Genomic DNA, 18755 nt, shown 5'->3' with positions numbered 1-18755 from the left:
TTTAGAAATTGAGCTGTTGGACAATAAAGGTTGTGTTTCTTGTGAAAGAAAGGAAAGTCCAACCTATTTTATGCTCTTCTCTCAACCCGATTCTGGGGTTTGCGTGTATTCAAAATTTATGCTAAAAGTAATCTTCTTAATTTAAATCTGCATGTTTTTGAGGTTTTTCTGCATCATTATTGGGAAAGAACAATAAGAAATCATAGTTGCAAAATTTAGTTTCCCTATGCTCGATCAGTAAATGAATTGGTATAGAAAACTTAAAGCCCTGTCATAGAGCAGTGTTTTCTTCTTTCTTTCATTTCCTTTATGAAAAAAAAATGAAGGTGCAACATTCAATGCCTGCTGGTAGAGTGTTTTCTTTTAAATTGTGAGTGTAAGCGGATTTCTCATGAAATTTTAACGATAGATAAAAGAGTCTTTACATGTCAAAGCTTTATTGCAAGCTGGATGATCTTTAGTTCTTTTGGAAATGGAGAGGGTCTTTTCTCAATGAGGGGAACGTTAATAGGAGAAACTCATGAAAGGAAGGGTGCAAGGAAGAAGAAAATAAGGAAAGAGAAAATGGAAGGACAGATATTGGAACGTCTTAAGAGAGAAAAGAAGTAAAAAACATAAGGATTAGAACTGTTGCTGTTTGGTGCAGGTTGGTAGGATTGGATCGTCTTAAGAGAAAGTAAAAAACATAATGAAAGAGAAAATGGAAGGACAGATATTGGAAAGTCTTAAGAGAGAAAAGAAGTAAAAAACATAAGGATTAGAACTGTTGCTGCAGGTTGGTAGGCTTGGAACGTCTTAAGAGAAAGTAAAAAACATAAGGATTAGAACTGCTGCTGCTTGGTGCAGGTTGATAGGGAAGAAGTAATTAAAAAAGATTATGTAGAATGCTTTCTCACCTTCAAATTACAAAGTCGTCGAGACCGGTAACTTAATAACAAATGAGCAAGGGGTTCCACCACATTGCTGCCTGGGACTGACGAAGTATGAGAAAGGGTTCTAGCATCATGGACGGGTGTGGCTAAAGAAGTTAGTATCGCCATATTAGTTCCCAGATGTGGTGCAAAATATGAAAGGGTTCCCACGTCATGGGCAGGTGTGTGTAAAGAAGCTACTTCTGCCACATCAATGCTCGAATATGGTGCTAATAAGAAAGGGTTCTCGTATGATGGACGAATGAGGGTCAAAAAGCTAGTTGAAGAAAGTTAGATTAGGATAGATAGCTGGAACATGGGCACTTTGACAAGGTAGTCGGTGGAATTAGTGGATACTCTAAAAAGGAGAGTAAGGCTAGAGAGATAGGTAATACGGGTTATAATTATGATATTTTGGGATAGATAAAAATAGAATGGAGTCGAATTATTGTTTGCCTGTCTACCTACCAAGGCAGGGGTAGGGTCTGCGTCTTTACCCTCCCCAGAGCCCACTTGTGGGACTACAGTGGGTATGTTGGAGTAAAATTATTGTAAAACTAGGACTTAAAGATAAGGTTGTATCATTGTAGAGGTAAAACGAGTTGGGGCTAGGATTATTGCAATAAGACTTGTATGAGGGAATGTGCGCCAATGGTATTAGTGCCTATGCTCTGCAAATAAGATTAGATGCAGAAGCTAAAGCTAAGTTTTGAGAGAATATGAATAATTTGGTTCAAGGAATTTCAGGAGACCGACAAATCTTTATAGGGGAGGTCTAAACGACCTTGTAGGTAAAGATAATGACTTTGAACAAGTACATGGTAGTTATGGTTATGATACTAGGAATGACAAAGGGAAGACTATATTAGAAATCGCTTTAGCTTATGATTTAGTGGTAGCCAACATATATTCTAAGAAGAGAGTTTCGTACCTAATTACTTTTAAGAGTGGGGGTAACATAGTCAAATAAACGTTATCCTTGAATTAATGTGTTCATATCTATGCTCCCAGACACTATTATCGAGACACCCCCCTAGGGTCCCTTCTGGGCCTTAGACTCCCACCCCGGTGATCATTCTGATTGCCGGAAACCTCTCTCTTCCCCCTCCAGCCACTCTCTCAGACCTCTCTCTTTCTCTCTCCTTCTTTTCTTTCTACTTTCTCTAGCCACTCCCTCAAATGGATAACACCATCTACTTTGCTGTAGGTTTCAAATCCTATGATATCATGAGATCTTCGGAAGCTACAGATGTTTGGTTCGACTGGACAGAAAGAAGCAGGAACTTTATCAGGAGAACTAGTTTCAATATTAAGACGATGGAATGGATTGTTCAGGTTATGTTGGAAGCCTCAAAGGTGCATGGAAACACAGTCAGAAGATGGAAGAAGAAAGATAACCTGTCGGAGATTTTTGTATCAAGAAATTACAATAGATATGGACGTTACATCAGCATCTTAAGCCTAAGAGGAAAAAGAAGGTCAGTTCTAATCATCCCGGAACTAGCTTTCAATGTTGGATGGAAAGATATTGCAGACAAAGTGGGTAGATTCATAAAGAGCCATGCCATCCAATCAACAACTTTTTCCACCAGGTTAACAGAGAAAAACATTCCCTATTCAGAGGCTGTTAGGAGCTCTAAATGGGCTAATAGGGATTTAAATGAGCCCTCACCAGAAAAAAGAAGGACCTGTCCACATCGACAGTATATCCAGCCCACCCCACAATGAAGTTCTAAACAGGTGTATAGTGTGTAGCTTCCCCGAAAATGCATCAGAACTACCAACGTTATCAGATTTGAGAAGATGGTCTCAAAGCACATGGAAGCAAGCACATGGTTTAAACATTTATGAGATGGTGAACCGCTGCTTCCTCTTGGAGTTTGCCTCCAGAGAAGTGGCAGAAGAAGTAATGCTTGGCGAGTGGAGATGGAGAAAACATCAAATCAGACTTCAATGGTGGACCCCCACTATAGGAGCTATTGATTCTCGCAAAAAACCTAACTCTGTCTGGGCAAAATTCGTAGGGCTGCCCCTCCAACTATGGTCACAACAAACCTTCAAAATCATTGGGGATTTTTGTGGGGGATGGGTGGAGACGGAGGAGGAAACTCAGCTTCGAAACCATTTGAAGTGGGCTAGGGTTAAAATCAAGGGAGATGGGAGTTCTATCCCTAAGGAGATGATGATAGAAAATGGAGGAATCTTTTACACCATCCAGATCTGGGTTCAATTGCCGGCGATTTTCTCTGCCGGATAAGAGGTTTCTGCGTCATAGCTGGTCCATCCTTCGGACCAGCGGTCTGTGAAAAATACAGCTGGGAAAGATGTACTTTTAAGCAGTGAGAAAGAGACAGGTCACGCGACATCCTCACGTGCCCTTGAAGCTGCTTTTCCTATGGGCCAGCTGACCAAATTACCCAACTCAGAAAACTCTTTGGGCCTTAACAAATTTAGGGTTTTGGCCCAAATGGATGAGGCTCCACTTAATTATAATTCTCAGCCCTTTAATGAAGCATGTGTGGAGGCACATGACTGCGTTAATAAAAATCATCAAACCGACCCACTCCTTGTTGGATTAAAAGAGATCGCAATCAAATTTCTTCAAACTTACACTGCCTGGGAAGCAAAGTCGACTTCTCCAACAGAACAACCCACTCAAACCCTCCCTTCTTCTTTCTCAACAGAACAACCCAATCATGTTACCGACATACAATCAACCGAACCATCAGCCAGTCATGAGGTTTTTGTTCCGGTTCCCTCACACGATACCTCTGACTTACAAACCCCCGCTCCCTTCAAGAATGCAGAATTGCAACTTATGCAAGTCCACGAGGTTGAACCAGTTTCCATCCAACCCCAAGAGATGCATGAAGCAGAAGTTGACTTGAACTGGTTCAAAAATAATATGTTAGAATTGAGTGAAACATATGGTGCAGCTTTTGTTGGATATGAGGAAGAGGCAAAAGCTCTTTTAATGAAACTTCACAAAAGGAAAATTTCACTGGAAAATCAAGAAGCTGGAGTGCTAGTTGTGGATGCCAAAAGTAAAGCTCCCAGAAATAGAGGATTAAGCAAACATGAATTGAAGAATTTAGAGTCAGACCTTAATGAAGAGGTTGAAGGAGTGAGAAGTAGGGGGAAGGTTCTTTCATTATCTTTTAAATGAAGGTAAATATATGTTCATGGAATGTCAGGGGACTTAACAGGGTCTCAAAGAGAAACCTTGTTAAGAGTTGCATTCAAGAATGGAGGGCAGATGTCTATTGTTTCCAAGAGACTAAATTGGAGAAAGATATAGAATTTTTTGCTAAGCAATTATGGGGAATTAAATGGATGAGATGTGACTATTTAGAAGCAGAAGGTAGCAAGGGTGGCATTATCATGCTATGGGATAGCAGATTATGGACAGGGGTTTTGATTGATAAAGGAACCTTTTCAATCACATACAGTTTTACATCAACTCAACATTCTTTCAGTTGGTGTCTCACTGGCCTATATGCACCACACTCCAGAATCAATAGACAAGCATGCCGGGAAGAAATTGCAACATATAGAGGACTTTGGGAGGGACCATGGGTCGTTTGTGGTGATTTCAACACAAATAGATTCACGATAGAGAGAAGAGGCAGTTCCAGAATCACCAACTCAATGGCTGATTTTTCAGAATGGATTGAAGACATGGAGTTGTCTGATCCACCTTTGAATGGAGGGAGATTTACCTGGTTCAGGGGGGTGAATCACAATAGTGCAGCTAGGCTCGACAGGTTTCTTTACTCTACGGAGTGGGAAGAATCTTTCAGATATATCGAACAAAAAATCCTGCCAAGGGTTGACTCTGACCACACACCACTTATGCTTGAATGTGGAAACTGGGATCATCAGAAGAGTTACTTTAAATTCGAAAATTGGTGGCTTGGGGTGGAAGGCTTTATTGCTATGGTCCAGCAATGGTGGTCAAATTTTGTGGTACTTGGCTGTCCAGACTATGTACTCAGCACAAAACTTAAACTCTTGAAGGGTAAGCTTAAAGAATGGAGCAAGAGCAGGTTTAGTGAGCTGCTTAATAGGAAAAACAGTCTTCTTAATGAATTGGCTAAACTGGATCACTCACAGGACAACAGGGAATTAAATGAAGATGAGATGATGATTAGGGCAACTGTTTTAGTTGAGCTGGAAGATTTGTCCAACAAAGAAGAAGACAGTTGGAGACAAAAATCAAGGGTGTTGTGGTTGAAACAGGGTGACAAAAATACCAGGTTTTTTCAAAGAATGGCAACAGCTCATAAGAGGTACATCACTATTGACAGACTGATTGTTAGAGGTGAAGAGGTCTTGGAACCTGAAAATATTAAGAAAGCCATGGTGGATTTCTACAAGCAATTATACTCTGAAACAGAATCATGGAGGCCAAATTTTGACTACATCGGTTGTCCAAGGATCACTCAAGAAGAACAAGATTGGCCGCAAAGACCTTTCTCTGAAGCTGAAGTGATACAGATAATTAAGCAGAGTGCTATAGACAAGGCTCCAGGCCCGGATGGCTTCACAATGGGATTCTTCAAAGCTTGTTGGGACACAATCAGAGATGACATGATGCAGACAATTCACAATTTTCACCAGAATGAATATTTTGAGAAGTCTTTAAATGCCACTTTCATTGCTTTGATCCCAAAGAAATATGGAGCAGAAGAATTAAGGAATTATAGACCAATTAGCTTAATAGGAGGAGTATACAAGATCATCTCCAAACTCATCACTGAAAGCCTAAAGACTGTCATGGGCAAGCTTGTCAATGACCACCAAATGGCATTTATTAAAGGGAGGCAGATCATGGATGCAACTTTGTTAGCTAATGAATTGGTTGACTCCAGGATCAAACAAAAGGTTCCTGGAATCCTATGTAAGCTTGATGTGGAAAAGGCTTTCGACCACGTGAATTGGTCTTTTCTTTTGAAGGTTTTGACTGATATGGGGTTTGGAGGGAAATGGAGGAACTGGATATTTTTTTGCATCTCAACTGTGAAGTTCTCAGTCTTAATCAATGGAAGCCCTGAAGGCTTTTTTCACTCCAGCAGAGGGCTAAGACAAGGGGACCCTTTGTACCCCTTTCTTTTTGTCCTAGCCATGGAAGGACTCAATCACATGCTCAGAATTGCCAATACAAACAGTTGGATCAGAGGCTTTGGAACTACAAACAACTTGGGCATCAACATGGAGATTACACATTTGCTTTATGCAGATGATTCCCTTGTTTTTTGTGAAGCAAAAGTGGCACAAATCAGACACCTCAGAGCCATTCTCACCATTTTTGAAGCTCTTTCAGGTCTTCATGTAAATTGGGATAAAGCTGCCTTTTTCCTGTCAATCGGGTAGCTAACCTTCCAACACTAGCTATGATCCTTGGCTGCCAATTGGGATCACTTCCAACAATCTACTTAGGAATGCCACTTGGTGCTAAGAGCAAATCCATAGGGATCTGGAACGAGGTGATTGAGAGATGTGACAAGAAGCTAGCAAGGTGGAAAAGTCAGTACCTGTCTCTAGGTGGCAGATTAACTCTTATCAGTTCAGTCCTTGATGCCCTCCCCACCTACATGATGGGTTTGTTCCTCCTCCCCAAATGTGTGGAGGACAGATTAGACAAATTGAGGAGAAATTTTTTGTGGCAAGGCAACAAGGACAGAAGAAGCATGAATCTAGTAAATTGGGAAGTGGTAACTCTCAGCAAGAAGCAAGGAGGTCTGGGTATCAGGAATCTTAGTTTTCACAATCAGAGTTTACTACAAAAATGGCTATGGAGATTCAGTTTGGAAGACACTACATTATGGAGAAGATTCATTGCTCATAAATATGGTTTGTTAAACCAATGGACAACAAATGTGGTCACATCCACTTATGGGACCAGTACTTGGAGAACCATCAGGAACTACTGGCCAACTTTCAACAGCAACATTTGCATCGAAATTGGCAATGGTCTGAAAACTGCTTTCTGGGATGATGCATGGACAGGTCAAAACTCTTTGAAGAGCCTTTTCCCTGATCTCTACTTGATTAGCCTTCAACAGCAAACCAAGACCAACCAGGTATGGGACCATCAAGTATGGAATCTGCTTTTCAGGAGAGCACTAAATGACTGGGAGATTGATAGAGTAGCCGAGCTATTACAAACTTTGGAACCCTTCAAGATCACTCCAGATATACCAGACAAACCAAAATGGATGCTAAATAGTAAGGGCTTTTTCACTGTCAAGTCTGCCTACTGGAATTATAGTCATAGAACCTCCATCACAGAGATGTGGCCTTGGAAACTCATTTGGAAAATCAAGATCCCTCTAAAGGTCTCTTGCTTTGCTTGGCTAGTGGTTAGGAAAGCATGCCTAACACATGAAAGGCTACAAAGAAGAGGTTTTCAGATTTGCTCAAGATGTCTACTTTGTGGATTAGATATGGAAACAAATGACCACCTTTTCATTCATTGCAAGACAACGCAAATCTGTGGTACATGTTCTTTTGTATTCTTGGTGTTAGTGGGCCATGCCTAAGACTACTTTTGAACTACTCAACAGTTGGCAAGGAATTGGCAAAGTAAATGGAGAAGAGAACTGGTGGCGACTAATCCCTGCTTGCATTTGGTGGATAACTTGGAAAGAGAGAAATTTAAGACTTTTTGAAGACAAAAGCAACTCCATCCATAAATTTAGGATGAATTGTCTTAGTGTCCTATATTTTTGGTGTAAACGTAACTTATTGGGGGATATAGGGGATTTGATAGATTTTATAGGCAAATTGTAATGATATAGCGAGACTAGTCTTAGACTAGCTTTTGACAACTTCACCATGGCTCTTTTTATGAGCTTGTAATTACCCCCTCAGCACTTCCAGGTGCTGCTTTTGGATATGAATACAAGATGCTACCTTTATCAAAAAAAATAAAAAATAAACGTTATCCTTACAAGAAGATGAGGTAGAAGTACATGCAAGGACTGTAAGGTTTTTCCGGGAGAAATGATGGCCACCCAACATTAGTTAGTAGTCCTTATATGTAAAGCTTAGCAATAGAGTGGGAAAGGTGATGACTTGCAAACAACCGCTAATTAGGTGTTGGGCATTAAACGACACTAGCCAATTAGCGTTTCAAGAAAAAGGACGAGAGAAGAGAGCTTGGGACTTAGAGGGAAACACAGACATCTAACTGAAGTGTTAGGCGCATCTAAAGGTCTAGGACCTCGACCACAAGAAGCTTGGTGGTGGAATGAGGAGTTACAAAGAGTTATTAAAGCTAAAAGATAGTGTTATAAGAAGTTGCCAAAAGTAGATGTCAGGGAAGCCTTTGAAGAATACAAGAGAGCTAAGAGGGAAGCCAAGAAGGCTATTAGTAAAGCCTGAGGGAAAGCTCTAGATGGCTTGTATCAAAAGATAAGGGCACGAGAAGGGGAGAAAGAAGTGTTTAAACTAGAGAGAAGAGGGTAAGGATTTAAAGCAGGAGAAGTGTATTAAGGATGAATCTCAAAACTTGTTGGCAGGAGTTAATGAGGTCATGGAGAGATTCTTTTGATCAATCTCGAACTAAGCGAATAATATTTTAGACCTCCACACGTTTGTGAAAGAAACTTTAACTACACTCGTAGAATTAGGCTGATAGAGGTAAAGGTTACCATAAAAGATATGAGGATTAGAAAAGATCGTGGTCCTTATACCATCCCTATAGAGGTTTGGAAGTGTCTTGGAGAGGTTAGAGTAGAATGGTTCACCAAGATATACAATGCTATAATAAGAAGTGGTTGGATGCCCGATGAGTGGAGGAAGAGTACCCTAATTCCGATTTATAAGAACAAGGAGATTTTCAAAGTTATGCAAAATTGCAAACTATCGTGGCATTAAATTCATGAGTCATATGATGAAGCTCTAGGCAAGAGTGTGGACTTAGGAACACAAAAGAATGACAGAGAACGAGTTTGGATTTATGATCGATAGATCTACAAGGAAGGTTCTGTTCTTGCTAAGAAAATTGATGGGCTCACCAAGATATACAATGCTACAATAAGAAGTGGTCGGATGCCCGATGAGTGGAGGAAGAGTACCCTAATTCTGATTTATAAGAACAAGGAGATTTTCAAAGTTTGCAAAATTGCAAACTATCGTGGCATTAAATTCATGAGTCGTATGATGAAGCTCTAGGAAAGAGTGTAGACTTAGGAACACAAAAGAATGACAGAGAACGAGTTTGGATTTATGATCGATAGATCTACAAGGAAGGTTGTGTTCTTGCTAAGAAAATTGATGGAATCTATCGCGAAAAGGTGAAAGATCTAACACATGGTATTTATTAATATAGAGAAATCATATGATAGAGTACCACATAAGGTCGTTTGGTGCATGACAGAGAAGAAATGAATTCATATTAAACATATAAATGCCATAAAGGACATGTATGAAGGAGCTGTCACTAGCGTGAAAATAGTAGTAGCTGATACAAAGGAGTTTCCCATAACAATAGTTTTACACCAGGGATCAACATTGAGCCCCTACTAGTAGGTTTACCCTAGTTATGGACGAGCTAACCAACACAATACAAGATGTTAGTTTACCATAGTTATGGACGAGCTAACCAACACAATACAAGATGAGGTCCCATGATGTATGCTATTTGCTGTTGGTATTGTGTTAATTGACGAAGCTAGCAAGGTACGTCAACCATACAACAACAACAACCCAGTGAAATCCCACGCGTGGGGGTCCGGGGAGGGCAGAGTGTCTGCGCGGACGACTTCTATCAAGGTAGGACGATTGTTTCCGAAAGACCCTCGGCTCGATAAGAAAGCATAAAAGAGGTCGGATAAGGCCAAGAAAATTCAAAGCGATATGGAAATGAAAATAACGAAAGTGACTAAGCCATGATAAGCGGTTGCAAAGCGGCGGTGGCTATCACACGGATAAAAATAAGATAATCAAAGTACAGAATAACAGATAGTTGCAGAAATCAAAGCATAAGAACTTATATCGCGATAATGTGACTACTAATATGAAAGGATAAGCGATACTATCTACTAGCCTTCTACCCTAATTTGAGTCCTCCATACCCTCCTATCTAAGGTCATGTCCTCGGTAAGCTGTCAACCATAAACTTGAAATATGGAGAAGCACTTTAGAGAGTAAGGGTTTTAGTATAAGTGGAAGTAAGATAAAACACATGCATTGCAGGTTTAGTCAGGATGAAAAGAGAGAGTTGAGGTGAGACTAGACGGGATTGCGGTGCCAAAATGCAAACAATTTAGATATCTAGGCTTGTCGTTTCAAGAGAACGGAATGATAGACGAAGATGTTACTCATAAGATTAAAATCGAATTGTTGAAATGGATAAGTGCTACTGGGGTGTTATGTCATAGAAGGATGCCTACCAAAGTGAAAGTTAAGTTTTATAGAACAATTATAAGATAGATAATGTTATATGATAGTGAATGTGGGCATGCTAAAGTCCAACATATCCATAGGATCAGTATTGCAGAGATCCAAATGCTTAGATGGATGTGACATTATACCAGATTAGATAAGATTAAAAATGACCACATTCGTCAGAAGGTGCAAGTAGCACACATTGAGGATAAAATGCGAGAAGATCGCTTGAGATGGTTTGGACATGTTCTGCATCGACTTACAAATGCACCGGTCTATAGGAGTAAAACTATGGGAAGTGAAGGTGTTAAAATGGGACAGGGTAAACCTAAAATTACACGGAAGAAAGTTGTGTTGAAAGACCTACAAATGTTTGGTATCAATGCAGACTTAGCTAAAGATAGGGCACAATGGAAGAAAAAGATCCATATACGTAATAGTCCTCTTTAGCCGAAAATAAGAAACAGGGTAGGATGGATACAGAGGTGAGTTAAGGCCTGCTCTTTTAGCAGTTTGTTGAACTTTTTTCAGTTATGAGCTTATTATTTGATGATAATTGTACTCTTTCTCTCTCTCTCTTTCCCCCTCTCTCGTCTATCTGTAATATAACTCATGACAAGTCATTGTTTTCTCTTTTTATGGACAGGCCACCTTTGAAGAGAAAATTAAACAATTACAGCAAGACAAAGCGGTACATATGCAAAAGGAGGTATAACGCTGTAAAACCTTTTACTTGTGTCGTCTTAAATGAGTTTACATCCACATGGAATCTCCATATGTATTTTCTATCTACATTTTAATTGAAACGCTTAATAGTTACTGCTGTTTTACAGGCTATCTTCGAGGAGAAACTTAAACAATTAGCACAGGAAAAAGATGCCAGTTTACTGAAGGAGGTAACAGAAACTCTACAAACAAAATTTGCATCGTAAAATCTTTTAGCCCCTTGTTGCTGTGGAGGCAAACTCGGACTATTCGGGGGAGCTGGAGTATGGAATTGATTAATAATATTGCTAAAACTATTTCCTTTCTATCGAATCGATCATAACCACTACCTATATTCTAGGAAATTGTGCACCACAAATAAGAGCTAATAAAGAGACCCGCAATTCCGTAGAAAGACATCACGATTCCTTGTGGAAAAAAAAATGACTTGCTGAGGCGGAAAAAAAGATATCAAATTTCTACAAAGATAACTGGAGCTGATTTTGACATGATCATTAATTTTCAACATCATTAAAACATCCAATGTTTCTGTTGTTATACTTCTCTAATAGAAGCATAATGCCAACTGATAAGTAAACCCAGAGAAAAATGGAGAATTGCTTACAATAATCGGAGGTTAACTCTTTATTGCTATTCAGAAAATCTGATGTTGAATCATATTACATGCCAACTAATAAGAAGCCTATGAGAAGATTGGTTCGGTAGAAAGACGAAAGCGGATTCGCATTCATAAGAATTATATAAGAAGAATCTTTGATTTTTTCTTTTTTGAAAAGGAGTAACCGGGCTTGCCTTATTTACAAGATGGAATATCTGTTGATGTGGTCAATATTTGAATGTGACTTCTCAGATCTCAGAATACGTGAATTAATCTCTGGTTCGTTCCGTCATCCTGCCCAGTGAATCATTAAGATTCCTTTTTCAATAGACCTTGACCCTTGTTATTTTGAAGTCATATCTAGTATTCAGAGTTGGCCTCGATATGGTACCGCTTTGGAGGCCCGCACCAAAACAGTAATTCATAGGCCAAATTATGGCGCTTAATCAGTTTTAAGATTTTCATTCCTTTTTCTAACATTACGGATTTACCTTTGATCTGCAGTCTAACCTTGACTAGAGGATTAAACAACTACAGAATGAAAACAACAATCATATGCATAAAGAGGTTTTTTAGTTTTACCTCTGGCCCAAAATGGGCAACCCTTTCCGTTCCACAGTGAACAAAGTGATTTTTGACCAAATGTTAAGAGTATCCTTTCATGATTCAAATATGGGAAGAAACTGTGTTGTACTTTTTGTGTGTTGTCTCTTTTTCTTTTCTACATTCTTGCATCGGTTACATTTCTTTTGAGCCGAGGGTCTATCGGAAACAACCTCTCTATCCCACAAAGGTAGAGGTAAGGACTGCGTATATCCTACTCTCCCCAGACCCCACTTGTGGGATTACACTAGGTATGTTGTTGTTGTCCTTTTTGTGTGTTGTTCGAGTTATGTAGTTCCATTTTCAAAAATGAATTGTTCAAGTCTGATTAAATTTCGAAGAATGGTCAATTAACCCTTGATGAAGCGAAAAAGGACCAGGGAAGAGGATGTGCCATGCTACTGCATATACAGAGGATGCAAAACCATTGCTGTGTTTTTAATGTCTTGTCCTATTTATCCTATCTATTTTGAGTTTTACGCTCTTCTGTAATTCACAGGCTAGCTTTGAGGAGAAAATCATGCAATCCCAAAAAGAAATTAGCAGTCTCAGGAGGCAAGAGGTAATGGGAAAACATGGATAGATGCATGTTGCAATCACAATAGTTGTGCTTTCTGGAACGTATTATCCCACCTAAAAAATTCTTTCTTTGCTTGGTCGTTGGTCCTTTTACAGCAATTAGTGACCTTTTGGACTTTTGCAGGCTAACCAAGTAGAAAAGATACGAGAATTACATATGGAGAAGGATGTTTACTTGCAGAAAGAGGTACTAAAGCTACTTCTGTGGAAGTTTTCAAAAATATATCGCATTTAGGAGCACATTAAAGTGATACTTTTTGATTATCATCGCCGGTCTCTTTTTATTTTCCTTTTACTGCAAGAAAGACTCTTTAAAGTTTAGGTCTACATGACAAGAAGTATGCTCTCTGTCATTTTCAGGCTGAGTTTGAGATGAAGAATTCCCAATTACAAAGTGAAAAGGATTCCTGGCTTCAAAACGAGGTGATAGTTAGTCCCATAATGGCAAATAAATGTTCTTGTATATTAGAACCAATTTTTTTTTTCTCCTTAAGGCCATCTGTTTTGTTTCACCATCACTGGTTATAAGCAATGCATTGTCATATCCTTTTCCACATTTTCTGCAATTTTAAGATTTTCTTTTGAGGCCTGCAGTAACTTCCAGTCTAATACCTTCTTCCTTACAGGCTGGCTTAGAGAAAAGAAATAATGAGTTGGTGGATGAAGTGGAGAAATTGAATTCAAAGAGGGTAATGAATCCTGAAGTTAGTATTAATAAATCTTTCTGTGCTTCTGTTGTTTCACTTGCTGGTGGGGGGTTTTCATGCCATTGAGTTTTGTTGCATACCTTTTATCTTCATGTATTGTGGCAACTTAGTGGCATTTCTCCTTGATAATTTGCTTTGCTCAAAAACTTTCAATAGAATAACTTTAGCACGAATATCAGGTCAGTTTGGAGAAAAAAGTAAAAGAGATGGAGAAGGAAACAGAAAACAGGCTCCAGAAGGAGGTAAGCTTTCTCCTATCTTAATAATAGTAATGTTGACAGGGATTTGTTCCTAATATCCACTGCGCTGATACTTTTTCATTCTTGTTTTGTTGTTTGTTTCTTCTTCTTTTGGTTTTTGGTTCCATTTTGGGCAAAGAAATAACTAGAAGCTAGCAAGTTTGGTACATTGTTGTCAAAGGCGCGCTTAAGCCCTGAAGCGAGGCTCAAAACATGTTGAGCGCTTCGCCTCGCTTTATGTGCGTTTCAGTGTCATCATCAAGGCTCTAAGACTTACTTTCCCTTGCCAATGAGCCTTTCTTGAAGAGATGACACTAGATAACTGATATTTCACTTTATCGTTATGTTTTTACAATTTATTTGTCCATATATTTGTTATTCATGCTTATTATTATTAGTCTTGGTGTAAACATATATATATTTTTATTTTTGCACCGTTGCGCCTTTTTCATTAAAGCCCACGAATTATTTGCGCTTTGCGCTTAAAGCCCCAGCTGACCATAGAGCTATTTTGCGCTTTTCACTTTTGATAACACTGGTTTGGTATTATAGATTGCATATTGGAGTAAGGATATAGAGGACGAAGTTTGGTATTGATTAAAGCAGGATGCATGAGATGGAATAGATTTTAGTCTAATACCTTGTTCCTTGCAGGTTGGCTTGGAGGAAAAAATCAGTCTTACGGTGGGTGAAGTGGAAAATTTGAATTCAGTGAGGGTAAATAATTTAATACTATCACCGTTAGTAAATGTTTATGCACTTCTATTGTTTCCCTTAATAGTGGAGGTTTTTCTTGCATTTGACTTCAGTCCCATACCTGGTCCTCCACAGTGGCCACATTCATAACAATACTCCCACCCTCAATAAGGTCGTACTTGTAGTCATATGTTTTAGATAGTTGCATTCATAACAATACTCCCACCCTCAATAAGGTCGTACTTGTAGTCGTATGTTTTAGATAGTTGCATTGTTTCTTTTTTGCTACTGTGTATTGATAGCTGTTACTACATTTGTTTTGTGCATTTGCTATTTGTTGTCTCTTTTCCTTTCCTACATTCCTGCATCAGTTACATTTCTTTTTGAGCTGATGGTCTATCGGAAACAACCTCTCTATCCCACAAAGGTCGAGGTAAGGTCTGCGTCCATCCCACCCTCCCCAGACCCCACTTGTGGGATTACACTGGGTATGTTGTTGTTGTTGACTTTAGTCCCATACCTGTTTACTTTAATGCAGTTAAGCAATTTATTTGTTTTTCTCCTTGATAATTTTCCCGGTTAAAATAAAGATTTTGAGAATGACTTTAGCATGAATATCAGGTGAGCTTGGAGGAAAAAGTAAAAGAGATGGAGAAGGAAAGAGATAACTGGATCCAAAAGGAGGTAATTTCTTATATCTTAATGCTAGCAGTTTTGAGAGGGCTTTGTTGCTATATCCTCTATTATGAGACTGATATTTATTGTTTCAGTTGCGTTCAAGTAATAATAAGAATTTAGCAAGCTAGGTAGTTTAGGTTTGCATTGAATCGAATCGTGTTATGCATCTGTCAAGTTGCTATGAGTATTTCACGAGTAGCGATATGATATGGTTAATTGATAGGTGGAGGAGCAATTAAGCATGTCAAAGAAACATATTCATAAAATATATCTGGCTTTAATTAAAGGGGAAAGGATTAATTTTACCCTCTGTTGTACTTTCGGTCCAAATATACCATTACATGTTACCCAAGTGGCTCAAATATACCCCTTCTCGGTTAAGGTTGCCAAGTTGGACATCCAATCCCACGTGGCACTGATATTTTGGTGACGTGGAGACACATGGCATGCCACCTCAAGCCACCCACCCATTTAGCCCCTCCCCCCACTTTCTTCTTCCACCACTAGCACCTCGAATCCTTCCACCACCAGTGCTACCATCAACACCATCATGACCACCAAGATTGAAACCATTTCTACTTCAGTCAACCACTATGCCGAACTTGTTTTCATTTTTATCAGTTCGCTCTATTATCATTTAATTGGAAAACTCAGTAATTCCATTTACTCTTTTAATTTAACTACTTTAAAACTATTCTGACACGATATGCATTTCCACATATACCGATCTCATTTTATTTTATAAAACTCAAACCAAACAGAAACTAAGAAGCATCATCTCGTTTACTCATTGAAGCAAATCACAGGCACATTCAAGAAAAGACGAATTTGACAAGAACCGAACTCAAGAAATAGAGCATCAACGAATCACGGCATATTTGGTTTCACAATACTAACCTGGACGACTGATTTAAACACAACGGAACCAAGGGAGAAAATGGACCTTAAAAAAAGGTGGTGGTTATGGTGGTTTTGATGGTGGCACTGGTAGTGGAAGGATTGGAGATGCTAGTGGTGGAAGAAAAAGTGGAGGGGAGTGGGTAAATGGGTTGGGAGTGATGAGGTGGCATGCCGTGTGTGTCCACATCACCAAAATGTAAGTGCCACGTGGGATTGGCGTCCACCTTGGACAACCTTAATGGTGGAGGGATATATTTTGAGCCACTTAGATAACGGTAAGGGTATTTTGGACTGAATGTATAATGGAGGGTAAAATTGATCCTTTAAGCATATTATAGGGGTTAAATTTGACCCTTTTCCCTTAATTAAATGTTAATAGATATAATTGCTTTACAAAAACAAAATGGGTACCAAAGAAATTGTTAAAAAAAAGTGAATAAAATTTTGAGTCAGACAACAGAAAGGAAGTTTCAAGTATCTTGGGTCTATTATTCAAGGATATGGAGAGATTGATGATGATGCCACACATCATATTAGGGCAGAGTGGATGAAATGGAGGCTTGCATCCGGAGTCTTGTGTGACAAGAAGGTGCCACCAAAACTTAAAGCAAGTTCTACAGAGTGGTGGTTAGACCGACTATGTTGTATGGGGCGGAATGTTGGCCAATCAAGAACTCTCACGTTCAGAAGATGCAAGTTGCGGAAATGAGGATGTTGCAATGGATGTGTGGGCATACTAGGAGAGATAGGATTAGAGATGAAGATATCCGAGACAAGGTGGGAGTGGCCCCGGTGGATGATAAGATGCGGGAAGCGAGGCTGAGATGGTTTCGACATATGAAGCAGAGGAAAGCCATTGATGCCCCAGTGCGGAGGTGTGAGAGATTGGCTATGAACGGTTTCAGGAGGAATAAAGGTAGGACGAAAAAGTATTTGGGGGAGGTGATCAGACAGGACATGGCGAAAGTCCAGCTTACCAAGGACATGACCTTAGATAGGAGGCTATGGAGGACACAGATTAGGGTAGAAGGGTAGTAGATAGTTATGCGTTGTCCTACTTATTCGTTCATACTAGTAGTCGTATTATTACTCTTATAGTTTCTTGTCCTTCGATTTCGGCTACTTTCGGTTGTTTCTTGTATCTCGATTATCGTATTGATTTGTAGTAGCAACTGCCTTTTTTCATAGTCTATCATGCTTTTCTAGTATTTTTCCATGACATTTTATACTGCTTTGAGTTGCCTGTGCTTGTGCCAAGGCTCTACCGGAAACAACCTCTCTATCTCCCAAGGTAGAGGTAAGGTCTGGGATGACACTGGGTATGTTGTTGTTGGTTTTAAAATATTGATGACAGAGAAAATATGGTTTGTTCTGAATTAGAATTTTTCTTGCTAACGAAGCCTTCAGGTCTGTAAAGGGAGGAAAAGACAAAAAATAACATGCAAGAAGGAATCATGACAAGACAACTGATGACTTGAATAGTAAAAAGAAGACTTGGCAAATGCAATTTATGATGTTCATTCATGTGGGTCTTCCTGGATGATGCCAGGAAACTTCTGTATTTCCATCCTAACAGATATCAAAAAGTCATTTTTGCTATCCTACATGTACCTTTCTTGTTTTCCATCAAGTGACATTTTTTGCTTAATTGTATCAAGTCATGTTCTGTATATTTCCAAAATATCGCTGGGATGTGCTATTAAGATGAAAAGCTGAGTTCTTGATGCCATTTAATGATATTCTCTTACTTATAAAATAGCAGAGTCAAGCATAAAAGGTTTGGGTTAGCACAGATACCATGGGCATGTTGTATTGCATCGTTAGCAGTTTGGAACTGTTGAACATTAAGAGGGTAGAGGCGGGAATGTTTGGAACAGTTCCTTGGGTATTAGTATTACAAGGGAGATTGTAAACCTTAAATTTGTTCGAGCTCATTTAGTGAAGAGTTTTGGGACATCAAAAAAAGGTGAAAAGCTGAGATAATAAAAAGTTGAATGGCAGTAAAATTTTGTGTGGAAAACCTATGGCAGACATCTTTCTGGATACAGAGTTTTCTTTAATAAGCCTGTCTGTAACAGGGTGGTACCTGCGAGTGAACTTGCCTTGAAGTAAATTGCACATCAGTGACATAAAGCACACTTGCTTAGTAGGTTTGAAGTAAATTGCACAGCCACATGGACTTTTCTGGGCAGGCATATGGAGCTTAGTAGGCTCTAGCACTTCTATTCGAGTAAAAAGAAATGAGAAATGAGAATAGTTTACTGGTTTGAGCTACATGGATAAATCTGTTTGATTTTCCTTTGCTAAGTTATTTATAAGTCAATGTTGGATTAGTTATTTATAAGTCAATGTTGGATTCTCTTCTTAATGCAGTGTGTCCTTCAAGAATTTCTTTTTTTTGAGTAAAAGGTAACTTTGTATTCAAACAAAAAACTCATCATATGGTGATGAGGTATAATCTTACATCCCTTGGTAGGCTGAAACTACCCTGAAACAACAAAAAAAAAAAACTAGAGCTTACAGATGTCCTATAAAATCAACTAAAGATTCTACTTCCCCCACCATATCCTGTTTACACCAAAAATAAAGTAAACTAAGGCACTTCATCTTGATCTTTTGAGTGCTGCTGCCATTATCATGAAAACATCTTGCATTCCTTTCTTTCCATAGGGTCCACCAGGTGTGTCCTTCAAGAATTTCTTATGAACATAAAGAAGAGATAACA

At 39.1% G+C, this 18755-nt stretch overlaps 1 protein-coding gene across 5 annotated transcripts in view; it reads left to right on the top strand.

Annotated features, from left to right (window-relative positions):
- Nucleotides 1-18755, top strand: part of LOC132056849 (uncharacterized) — a 28330-nt gene that overhangs the window by 1936 nt on the left and 7639 nt on the right. For 3 of the 5 annotated variants that reach the window (XM_059449234.1, XM_059449233.1, XM_059449237.1), the window contains exons 3-11: nucleotides 10951-11013; nucleotides 11138-11200; nucleotides 12731-12793; nucleotides 12935-12997; nucleotides 13171-13233; nucleotides 13437-13514; nucleotides 13697-13759; nucleotides 14411-14473; nucleotides 15074-15136. In XM_059449234.1, the coding sequence (XP_059305217.1) occupies nucleotides 10951-11013; nucleotides 11138-11200; nucleotides 12731-12793; nucleotides 12935-12997; nucleotides 13171-13233; nucleotides 13437-13514; nucleotides 13697-13759; nucleotides 14411-14473; nucleotides 15074-15136 (582 nt within the window). The remainder of the gene's footprint in view (nucleotides 1-10950; nucleotides 11014-11137; nucleotides 11201-12730; nucleotides 12794-12934; nucleotides 12998-13170; nucleotides 13234-13436; nucleotides 13515-13696; nucleotides 13760-14410; nucleotides 14474-15073; nucleotides 15137-18755) is intronic. The other 2 variants (XM_059449235.1, XM_059449236.1) reach the window with 2 other exon arrangements.

The sequence above is a fragment of the Lycium ferocissimum genome, chromosome 5, assembly GCF_029784015.1.
Source record: "Lycium ferocissimum isolate CSIRO_LF1 chromosome 5, AGI_CSIRO_Lferr_CH_V1, whole genome shotgun sequence".
NCBI lineage: Eukaryota > Viridiplantae > Streptophyta > Magnoliopsida > Solanales > Solanaceae > Lycium > Lycium ferocissimum.
Note: the sequence above shows the minus strand (reverse complement) of the source record. Positions and strands in the feature narration are given on the sequence as shown.